The sequence below is a fragment of the Lottia gigantea genome, assembly GCF_000327385.1.
Source record: "Lottia gigantea unplaced genomic scaffold LOTGIsca_6, whole genome shotgun sequence".
Classification (NCBI taxonomy): domain Eukaryota; kingdom Metazoa; phylum Mollusca; class Gastropoda; family Lottiidae; genus Lottia; species Lottia gigantea.
Genome location: NW_008710049.1, coordinates 138,615 through 150,960, shown reverse-complemented (window position 1 = coordinate 150,960; position 12,346 = coordinate 138,615). Strand labels below are relative to the sequence as shown.

Genomic DNA, 12,346 nt, shown 5'->3' with positions numbered 1-12,346 from the left:
TGATCATATCCCTGGTGGCCCACATGTAGAACATTTTATCGTTTTAGAAATTTGAGATGTTTACCCATCCAGTCTCACGGCTTCTCTCTAAATTCTAAAATTAGCTGCACTAGATGTAAGATAATTAAAATATTTTACATGAAAACCAGGTGAGGGTCATGAAGTTTTTTTTATAAAAATGTTTTTTTTATTTGTCTGTAGAACGGTTTGCTTGAATGAAATACTACATTATCCTTCGTAATAGATTTAAAAGAAGAAAATTCCCATTTCCTTTAACAATATTCTTAATGGTTCTGACTCTTGATTAAAGTCCAAATATGAAAACGCTATAGTTCTAATTTGTCATAACCGTTTTCAAAAAGCTGTAAATGCATCTGATGATAGTATCTGATTAATGATCAAATCCAAGCAATTGTTTTCCTATAAAGTGATAAAGTGATAAACTATAGTAATGTATTTATCAATGATTTGACTGGTACATTTTGAATTTGGCGAGAGAGAGAGAAATTGAACAAACTTCTGACGGTTCGAAACCGCCTATGAATAAATTATGACTATTTTTCTGCATTAACGGCCTTATTCGTTTCAATTCAATGTAACCGCGATTTTTTATCAAGCAGCAGTATTAAATCATAATTGCATAGAACTCAACAATACTATTTTTTACTCTTTTTTGGCACAGTAACAAAATTCATAGAGGGGAAAGATGGTATGGCAATAATAAAACTTTCCATGCTTATCTAATTTATTTTCCACTGTGGTGAATAGTGTAATATGAAGTCTGCAATCATATAAATAACACTCTAGGTTCAAGTTTAGAGACGAAATTTCTTGTTCTAACAGCCGAGATCAGTTTTCTGAAACTTGTGGAAGGATGGGTTTATTCAGTTTCGACAGCAGATGTTTGCCCTTTAGCTTTAAACTCTAGGTAGATTACAACAAACGTATAGAGGTTTTCAATATACTGGTTTTTTATATTTTATTCATCAGTTACAAATTGAAATCGAAATAAAGAACAAAAATGTTTTGTATTAAAGAAGAAGATTTTGATATTGAAATTGAGTGAGTAAATTCCAGCCAAACTTGGTTATACCAGGTATGAAGAAGTCTGATCTCACGAGCATCATGGAATCATTGCAGTATCCAATAAATATTTTCAATTTATACCACGTGATACTGAATAAATCACGTGACTATGGGTAATAGAGAAATCTGATCGGTACATTGTGTGAAAGTGACTACAGTTCTTGTAGAAATATTTTCGTTTCAAGACATCCCAACAGATATAGAATTCCATAATGTCACACTTTCGTGCTGTTCCATTTGGACTTGGACGGGATACACAGAATAAGGTATGCGCTTTAAATTTTATATTCTAAAATTTCGGCGAACGTTTGAATATTATTACATTAACATATATGCACGCGACTAGCAGGAATTATGCTTATTTGGCAAATCACTTGTTTGTTGTTAGGGTGCTATTTCTTGCCGTTCGTTGTTTAATACAACATTAAAATATCTGTTTGGGATGTAATTGAATTGCTTATACGTATTCAAGTCAAGGAATTTTTTGGAAGTTAATTCAATGCGCTTATATTATTTCATACATCAAACGCTGGAAATTAATTTGAAAAGGTACCTTTTTTCAACAACATGACGCTATATTAACCTCGCAATCAATTTGAATCAACACAGACATCAGAGATGGCAACAGAGCATCTTTTACACACTGGCTTCACCTGTTTCACATACATGTATAAAGCTATATAACATGTTTCCATCGTATGATCATGAACTTCTCCGAAGATATCGTATTTTAAAAATTATTTGCTGAATGTTTATATGTACCTCTCGTGGGACACCAATTCAATTTGACCCTTCCAGCAAAATGCATTTGCAATATTATAATCAATAAGTTAGTTTTATGTAAAACCTTATAGAGATGTAGAACGCAGTAATGACAATGGATTTATACACCTAGCACCAGTGCATGGCTTTATTGTCACACTAATTGTAAGAAATATGACCTACAAGTGATATCTCGCACTAAAGTTTTAAAATTGTTTAGTGTTATTATTATTCAACGGAAAAATATATTTCTAAAGATTTTTACACATTGAACTTTCTGGATCGTATCTCTCTTAATGATCAAATGTAAATAAAAATTCAAATGATGCCATTATCCATTTGAATTTTTCTGCAAGGTTTAACATTTATTTTTGTTTGGCAAAAAAATGCTCACACGAAAGAACTGCTATGTAAATAAATGGAAAAGAATTAACACTAGCCAATACCAGTTATCCCTGGTTATCCTGTTTCTGAAAGTCACAACCGATACACAGCAAAGAGTGAATTGTCACTTTAACACCTCCTTCAAAATCGATGTGGCTTCAGCAACAGGAACGGGGAGAAACTTTACATATAAAAACTTTGTTTGAGCAAACAAAAATTACAAATAATCTTTTAAAAAATGCCATGATTATCGGCAAGGTTGCGTACAAATTGTCGTTGTGAAATTGCATAATAAAACAGTACTTTGAACACATTCTTTCAGATAATTTAGATACCTTCAGTTTCTTTTACCACATTATTACATTAATCATTAGTACACAAAGTTTAGTGGTAAATAAACTACGATACAATATTTTATTTTCAACAAAGGCATTCTATTCTATGAGAATAAAAAACAGAGAAAGTGACTATAGCGTAAAATCTTTTCAGCTGAGTTTGTTTAGTTTTTTGGTATAGATCGTTAACCTGTTCAGTCTTCAGAGTCTTCCGGCCTTACTGTACTGTACAATCCTTACACTGTTCGACTGCACTGTAAATTTTAATGATTTCCTCTGATGCTCAATAAGAGAATTTATGTTGTTTACCAGCCAGCAACATAAATCACTCTACCTTTGTATCTTAATTCATTAGGACAGCAGATATTTTATTATCTTCATATACCTGCATCACCTGTTGTTGTTCACAACTCCCAATATATATCAATTATCTTAATTAATGATAAAATTTGTCGGTGTAAAGGCCTATCGGCAACAGAACCTAAATCCATTTCACAAATGTACATTGCTTTCTGTCCCTTTGTTTCATCCTTATCATTTCATCATTCCTTAGATTTTAAATTTTCGGCATTTAACTTGTCATGTGCTCGATACAAGCTAGCCCAAGATAACAGTTCTAAAGATCAGTGTGATGTTTTGGTTTATAAGAAAACCTCTGAGGTAAAAAAATTGTGGGTTAACATTTTTGTATTTCGATAAATTGTCTGTATAAATCAGCTTATTCTTAACAAATGTTATGAATCATCTTGTGATATTCCATTGCTTACAAGAAGTAATCAGTGTCCAAATACCAAATCAACTTACTGCACTAATTGTGAACACCAGGCATGCATGTGTAACGGTATTTATTGGCATACTTGTACACCCGGATTGTTTTTGCCCTTCAACATTCAATACTTGTACTATGCCCACATTAAAAGAAATATAGTGTTACGCCTATATTATTCAAGGTGAACCACATTCTACTAGTGTATAGGTCAACATTTTGTCATATTGATAGAATTTGAGTAGAATAAATACCATAGAATCTTATATTCTTACATATCGCTATTCAACAAGACCATGCTATCTATATAATCATGACTTACTGTTTGCATCCAGTATGATTTCTTTAGAGTTAATACCTGTACATAAACCATCAATATAATCACATACAGGAACCCAGTACACTATGACAGTTATTAAAGTTAAGGCCAGTTTTTTTTCTTTCTTATTCAAAACACTTCCATGTTACCTAGGTAGACGTAATGGGTTTGGATACAATATAACATACATAATACAAGAAAATATTTCCGGATCTATTGGCTAAAACTTGTCTGTACTTTTACGAGTCTCCAGAAGTGTATTAAGTAGCTTGCCTTTTCGTTATCTATTGCCATGCAGTATGACCGAATAAAGATAAAAGTTTATAGATAATTTTAGATAGTCTAATTTTGCATCAGAAGTTCATTAACATATGTGCTGCAAGTTATAAATAAATAAATATGCTATAGCAGTTATTTGTAAAGCGTTATTTAATACTTTGTTACGATTTAACAAGAACAAACAGCGGCAAACAGAAACCAAAATATATACTCTGAGATAATTATAATGCAATTTCAGCAAAACTCTTAACAGACGGTAAATGGTGCCAAAAATAGAAAAGTTTTATAAAAAAAGTACTTTATCTATATATAAACAAGATACGATAGGTTATATGTTAGATGTATTACACAGTGCACCAAGTTTATTCTGAGTAGTGGACACAGAGAATATGATACCTAGGTTTCGTCAGCTTACAGGATCATGCATTTTCAAAAAACACGATTTTAGCTTTATATTGTCCACTATGGCAAAGCAAAGATGTATCTATAGTAGTAATTAGTGCTTAGACAAAGTGGGTAATTTAAAAGAAACATATGTTGAAAATGTCATAATATAGGCCGTGTGCAATGGTCACCACCATTTTGTGGTCGTAGGAAAAGTGAGTGATATTTCTACATAGTGAACTTGACATTAATTATTCCATCCAAACACTTCCTATTGTAAACCATGACTTATGTATGTCTCACTATGTTAAAAATACATACGGTAAATATTACAAGATAACGGCTTTGAAAATAATTGGCAAGTCCTGTTAATGACAAAACCAGCGTGACATTACGAAATATTCATCAAAAATAGAATTAGTATATTGTAATTCAAGATCATTGACGAAGTAAGATTGGACGTGGTAGAAAAGAACCTATCTCACCGAACCAGCGAAGCGCCTTTTAAAAGCATGATGATCATCAAAATGTATGCACTTACCTGCCCAGAAACTACAATTGCTACTTCATATAATTATAAAATGAGAATAAAAAACAAAGCAGAAAGAAAAAAAGCAATAGAAAGAATCATAAGCTTAATCAAGATAGTTTTTTTTAAAAATGACTTGTCTTATTTTCAGATAGATGGTCAATTCAGTCCGTCTGATGCTGTCAGATGTTTAGAATGGATAAAACAAGAATCTGGAGAAAATTTTGAAATTGAAGAAAATACTGAAGAAAAATTAAAAGTTATTGATAATTTTTATGAAATATTAAAAGATGGTATGATACTCTGCAAGTAGGTCAGATATTTAATAAACATAGACAATATATATTTCCATAATTAGAGGAGTACAGAAGACTGTTGTTTGACCGGTTGCCGATAATCCGAAACCCCGATATCTGCAATCTTTTACTTTTAATGACTATTTTTCAGGTGGCGTGAGCCCCTTCAGCTAAACCCAGAGATTTGCTTACATTCTTGAAAAGGTGAAAGGACCTCAACCAGTTGTTGAGACGTAACATAAGCCTATTAATCATATTTTACCTTCCAATAGAGTAGAAACGTTGGCTGAAAAATGTATACATACACATGGATCAATTTAAGTGTTGAGGTCTCCTTATAGAGATTACAAGCCCAGTTGCATGGGGGTTATCCGGTTTGAAAGAGCGAACATAACTGCTTCTCTAGCGACATTACAATATCTAATGTCAAGTATACTTGAATTCAATGAAAAAACAGTATTAAATTGGAGGATAGATTTATTGCGACAAGCTGTTGGCTTTAAAGATTCTGAACGTCACTATCGCATTCGTTTGTTGTACTCAAGTTAATTCTAAATTGTTTTCTGTTTTCAGAATTGTAAATAAATATCTTGATGATGATAAAAAATTAAATTTCAATTCAATAACTTTTAAGAAGTCATCGAATTTGAATTTTGAAGCAAACCGCGAAAGAGAAAGGTTGGATCTGTTCTTAAAGAAATGTGTAGAGCTGGGAATTAACCGTGGTGCCTTGTTTCAAATTGATAATCTATATGAATGTACCCATTTAGGTGCTGTTTGTGCTGGTATTCAGGCGTTGGGAAGTGAGGTAAATGTATTAGTAAACTCCATCCCTTTTGACTAGAAATGCAAAAGATTTATTTCAAATCCGAGTACTACTATCGTTCTCAACCGTCTTTAGCAATATCGATAGTAGTTATTACCTCTTCCCTTACTTGGTGATAAAGATTTTGATGCCAATGAATAAAGTATAAGTATTCTTTCAACTTTATCTATTATCGATGAGTATGACTGATATACAGAAGACCACTTCAAAGACGTTCTGTTTCATTGTTAATGTTTTCAGGAAACTGAAATCGATTCATGCTGTATATAAAATATAGAACTCTAAATTTCTCTGTAACAGATATCTTTAGTTGTAGTATCCGATTGTATAAAAAGCAAACTGCTTTATCATAAATTTTAGATTGAAGCAAGACCAAACTTTTCTGGAACTCGCCAGTGGCCAAAGAAATTTGTAGATCCAAATGCTGAAAAGAGAAAACAGAAAGAGAGGGTCGAGAGCCAAGGTTGTACCTACAAGGGATTGTTGTACGGTGCTCCAACAGAGTAAACTTATGGAGTCTTTCACAGGTGGCAAGTCGTGTGGAAACTGAAATTATAAGATAAACACTGCCTATCTGATTTCATTATAAAACTCATGTCATGCGATCTCATTTCCCGCACACTATATTTTGATTGTGTTACAGATTCTGACATTCGTAGAAGCATGATAATCATAACATAACATAAAATAAACTGAACCACATAAGAGACAAGGCACTGTAAATTCATTATTTATTTCACACACAAAGTTGATGATATAGAATTATTTACAGCAATGTAATATCGTCTATTATCAGAGAAGGGTACAGTCCGCTGATACAGTTATACTGTTAACAACGTCGTTGAGCACGCTGCAGATGTGCTCTTCGAAGACAATCTATCAGGATGGAGACAATGTTAGACGTTTAATAAAGGCTGCTTTTGGGTGTCTGTGACATCTATCTGATCACCATATACCTATTTATGTAAATACATTCAAGTCATCTTGATATCGTGTCACTGTGTTTCTTGTGTTGTTCAGGTATAATATGTTACTAAACCCTCTATGAGTCTAGTGCTTGACCTATCAAACATTGTGAAACAACCAAGTTGATCCAATAATGCCAATGTTTAATGCCTTTTTTCTACAATAAATGGCATTTTAGCTGTAATAGGTCGTATACTGTAACAATTTTCAAATTATATTTAGATAGATAACGTGTACCTTAACTGAAACTTGAAATATGCGAAAACATCCTTATCAAAATTTTCATTTATCTTTATCCAACTAATAGTCACCGATAAAATTCTGTTTTATTAATTGATATATAATTACTATATGTCACTTTTGGATAATTGTTTACTTAATTAATTAAAACACAGATCCCTTTTCTCAACTCCAATTATTATGTAAATATGGATGAAAATAATTCAAAATATAATTTAAAAAGTTAAGTATTTTGTAGAGCTTTTAGTTTATAATCTTTTGTTTTATAATTTCATGCTTGAACATTCTTGTTGTTATACTTTCAATGTATTAATCTTTCTGTGGAAAATTACATTCAATTAAATATTTCATTTACAGTAATTGCTATTTGTTCTGTTTAAACACGTCAGGAATACACTGGGAAGCGGGATGCATAGTAAAAGTGACCATTACTATCTATCCCCGGAATCCTATGTTCAATAAAGACATAGATTGAAGTAATGCCTTCGGATTTTGAGCCAGGTTTCCCATGTCATGTCTTGTCGTATTATTGAGACGATAAAGCGAGGCGCCGAGTGCAGATTAAAGATCCCTCTACTGTCTTATTTGAAAGTCTAATTTTTTTTTTTGGGGGGGGGGGGGGGGGGGGGGGGGATTAAGCATTATATGATGCCATTAACCTTTCAATCGTAATTTAAGCCATATTAGGTCTGTTTGATCTCCGTTGATATTTAACCACTGCAACTCATCAAGCGACCCTGTTGGGTTACCTAACAGACATGTTGGTGCGTCTAAATACCACCATCCACCACCTTTACGATCAGCTGGACAACCCCCGCTGAAGTCGCGATCATAAGTAGAGAATGGCTTACCATTAATGTTATAATTAGACAGACTCATTGAATCACCAAGTGGCTTGGTCAAGTCTTTCACATAGGAACCTACCGTTATTGTGAAATTGTTATGCTGGTTTGCTACATCAAACAACAAGTAAAAACATTGTGTACATGTGGTCATTGTGCAAGCTTTGACGTGCAACTCAAAGGAGATGGAACTGTGACGTATGATATTGTGCACGTGATTTAAACCTAACCAGTAACTACCAAACGCATTACCAAAACCAGATGCATATTCATTCCACGTCCTTTGGAAACTTAAATTCCTACATCGAGAGCTTCTATACTGTATAACTGTGTATCCTTCACTGCCTTTAAAATTACACAAGACTTCAAATATATCGCCATAAGGCTTCAGGTAAGCTAAACTCTTAATTGGTGGAACCACACCTCTAGACTTACCGTCGGAGCAATCTGAAAAAGGGCAAGAAACATATAAGGCGACTATTTCAGACGATGTTGTGTGTTATGAGGTTAACTATACAGTGTAAACTTTTGGTCTTACGGTCAGACCAAGTGATAGTGATACTGACAGGTAGGTAGGTAGATGACAAGTTAACGTTCGCTTCCAGCGGATGCTGATATCGCAAACTATGATACTGACAATATTCCTTGTGAAATTATAGCAACTTGTTGTTAGGTTGGCTTCCTTGACACTCTAATCTCACGGAGCTTGTGTGTGTAAAGTATTGTGCTCTTGATTTTATAATGTCGCTAAGCGTGACCATTATTTTGTTCACTACGTCATTTGTATTCTAAGCAAAACCAATTACCTTTTATGATATTTTGACACGTGTCACCATAGTAACCTATTGGACATCTTGTACACCTAATTTTATCACATACATGTTTCTGAAAAATTAAAAGCACATCGTCTGTTATTTGCTTTATCCGTTAATAGAGATTAGGTTGATCGAAAGTAACAAGGTACTATTCAACAAAAGGGCATTGTCATTGGCTTAGAGTTCAGTGAAAGTCAATTTTTCATAACCGAAAAAAGTACTGCCCCAAATTAAGACTATCGACACAGCAGTCTGGCTTGACGAAGTGAATTTTGGTGAATATAGCACCGGATAGCTCAATTAATACGACTATAAAACAAAATAGTATTGAAAAAACAAGGCGCAGAATAATATCAGGCGGTCCAATGGTGTGACCTTGTCCCGTTTCAAAGGCTATCCATTAGTTGGTAATCATACATACATAGACCTTATTTTTAGGAAGACTAAAAAATAATCAAAGATTGAGAAAGTGCCCACAGCTAGTTTTGTCTATTGGCTGATTAGTCTGACTGGCGTATAAACAACATCAACAAAGTAGTCTAACATATATGTACTCTTATATCACCTACCTGTCTATAGCAGACTTCATGGGCGACTTTTCCGATGACAGGACAATTTTCCCCCGCTTTATATAACAGACAGGTTTTCTCCACTGTATTAAACATAAATCTTCTACATTCAATATGCTCAGAACATTTCATTGAACAATGTAAAGTGGTTTTCGTTGTTATTTTAACTAACATTCTATTAAAACTCACATCTAAACACTCTTCTTTTTCCCTATAAGTCCGAGTTTTGATATACTTTGAATTAGATATTCCACAAACAATATTGTTGGAAATCATCAACATAATAGAAAGCGTTAATAAAGTTTCTGGATACATTATTTTTATGACAATGATATAAATCAAGCAATGAAAGCAAGCAAAACTGATATGTGTTTACAAATGCATGAGTTTTAAGAACATAATGGACACCTTATTGAATTTCAGCAAATATTATATCGTTTTGAAATTTTTAAAAACTTTATAATTTAGATTTATAAAAAATAGCTAATGGCAAAGATATAGTAAGTTGATAGAAAATCACTTAAAATAATCGATAAACATATTTGAATAGAAAAATATTTAAGTTTAAGGCAAGAAAATTATAAGAAAAGATTTAAAAATTTATAATCCAACAAACAATCTTGAAAATCCATTTGCAGCCATTATGTTGAAAGGCCAAATTAGTCTTTAAAATTAGGTTAAATAAAAATTTAAGTCGTATTAACTATAGCATTTTTGAAGAAATTCCATACCAAGACCGTCGAAACAGATAAGTGTGTTACACAGTGTATCCAACTTATCAATAATATTTTTGAAGTCAAAAATACTTTCAATAAATACCTTTTCACAATCTTGGAAAGAAAATAGGCTATGAGTGAACAATATTCACTGATATTGAAATCTGTGTTCAGACCTTACCCCTCAGGTTTTAAAGTTAAGGATTTACATGTATTTTTTTTAAAATGATTCCAGTATAGAAATAATATTCAAGTATTTTATTCATGAAATATTCAATTGTCTGATCTGAAGACATTAACTTAAACTATAAATGAAAATGAAATGAATGGAGTTTTATATGGAACGCCATTAATGCAAAAAGTCATTTCACAGATTTTGAATTTGTTTGCGAATTTGTCAAACAGTTGAAAGATTCTTATCTAAATTCGACGAAACTAAAACCAAATCAAGAATTAATACCTCGCAAATTTACGTCGTTTCTTGGAAAATCTAGTTAAGTCAGCAACTTACACCAGGTGGCGCGAATTAATACCAACTCGTAAATTTACGCCGTTTCGTGGAAGTTATGCCGACATCTTACACCAGGTAGCGCGCGATGTGTCAAAGTACACAGAGCTATAAATAGAATAATATTGACAACTCCAATTCAATTTCACAAGTACGCAGTTGATCGCAGACACAAGTTGCTTAAAATTTCCCTCACACCAGTAGCGTATGGTTGTGTGCTAGCCGATTGCAGTTCATATGCAGCATATGTTAAATAGGTTTGTAGTGTGCAACAAGCACGCAGCTGATCAGACACACGCAGAGTAGGCTTTAGCAGGCTAAAAAGTGTAGCCGATTCAGTATTTTCTCAAGTATTGATTTGTGTGTTAGTTATGTTTGTGTTGCGCTCACATAGGTTGCTTACCTGTCTCGATCGTGATGCGTGCTTAGCGTCCCTGTCGCATTTAGGTTGATCAGGCATTCGCAGACTATATTTAACATGTTCAAGATTTCATAACCTCTGCGTGTTTGTTGCTTTCTTAAGACTATAAAACCTAGAATTTCCTACCACACGCAAGTCGTGATCGCTATGATTTGAGTGCACCAGTTGACATGTTATAAAAAAACCTGTTGATGTCGATTCCGTTTGTTACCTATACAATATATATTTTACAAGCAACTCAGAGGTTTTAGCATAGGCTATGGTGTGACGTCCCCTTAAAAGAGAAAAATATATAATACTAAGGCCTTTTTCTTCGCTTTCTCGTGGGTAAGAAGTCGAGTTTCCTCGCTCTTTCGTGGGCAAGAATTCGAGAGTAAATATGGCCACAGTTGGCTTCCATAAAAAGTTGGTTGTATACAAAGTAAATGGACGGGTTCGATAGCAAACACGTACCGTGAGTAAACTAATTGTACTTTTTAGAGTGCGATACTGGCACTTTCTGAATTACATTTACATCTACATTTGTTTTCTTCTGTGTTTAGATGCTCTGAATATTTTCCCTTTTAAAGTAAAAATAAAGTTTTAAAGTAACGTATTTTATTGTATATACACATGCGGCCATACTTAAATAGCAATTTACAGATAAAGCAGTATACAAAAATGCATCAGTAGAAATCTCTTTTCATTCACCTGAAATTGTCTGAATAGCCAAATTTTTCGGATACTTTTGCCGTGGTTTCTTTTAAGATTTCGGATTAAGCCTAAACTGAAGTTCCATGAATGAAGTGATACGAAAGTTGTTATCATACCATTTAGCATGATCTATATTAACTTCTACTCCGGGACAAGGTCTATCATTTGTGGAAAGAAACCAACCACCATGCTTTAGTGCAGCTGGACAGCCGTTGCTAAAGTCATTATCTATGGTAGAAAACGGCCTACCATTGATATTATAAAAAGAACTTGTTAGACAGTCGACTAATCCGCCTGGAGGTCGTTTGTAGGTTCCTAGATCAATTACATAATTAGCTGAAGCGTTCTCTATTTTAAAAGTTGAATATGTGCATTCTTCAATTTCCTCAGTTGTTTTTACTGCCCTAATGTGATACTCATGTTCTTCAATTTGTATCAATTCGAAAATATTTTGGAGACCAAGCCAATAGTTGCCAAATCTTTGACCAAATCCAGAAGAATAAATATGTTTGGTTCTGTTAAAATCCGTAGACAAACATCTTGTAGTACGATGAAGTATCATGGTAAAGCCAGGCGAAGTAAAATCACATTTAATTTCCATCAAACCATT

At 33.3% G+C, this 12,346-nt stretch overlaps 2 protein-coding genes across 2 annotated transcripts; one reads left to right on the top strand and one right to left on the bottom strand.

Annotated features, from left to right (window-relative positions):
* The first annotated feature begins 1,206 nt into the window (after nt 1-1,206).
* Nucleotides 1,207-7,532, top strand: LOTGIDRAFT_229230 (hypothetical protein). The gene is made up of 4 exons (XM_009063732.1): nt 1,207-1,352; nt 4,996-5,153; nt 5,714-5,948; nt 6,327-7,532. The coding sequence occupies exons 1-4, from the start codon at nt 1,299-1,301 to the stop codon at nt 6,471-6,473; spliced, it is 594 nt and encodes a 197-aa protein (XP_009061980.1). The 5' UTR covers nt 1,207-1,298; the 3' UTR covers nt 6,474-7,532.
* A 414-nt stretch (nt 7,533-7,946) lies between these two features.
* LOTGIDRAFT_97780 (hypothetical protein) lies at nt 7,947-12,346 on the bottom strand (the record flags this gene model as incomplete). The annotated part of the gene is made up of 2 exons (XM_009063731.1): nt 7,947-8,066; nt 12,023-12,346. Coding segments are annotated over 2 exons (444 nt in total), but the record flags the coding sequence as incomplete, so codon positions are not given.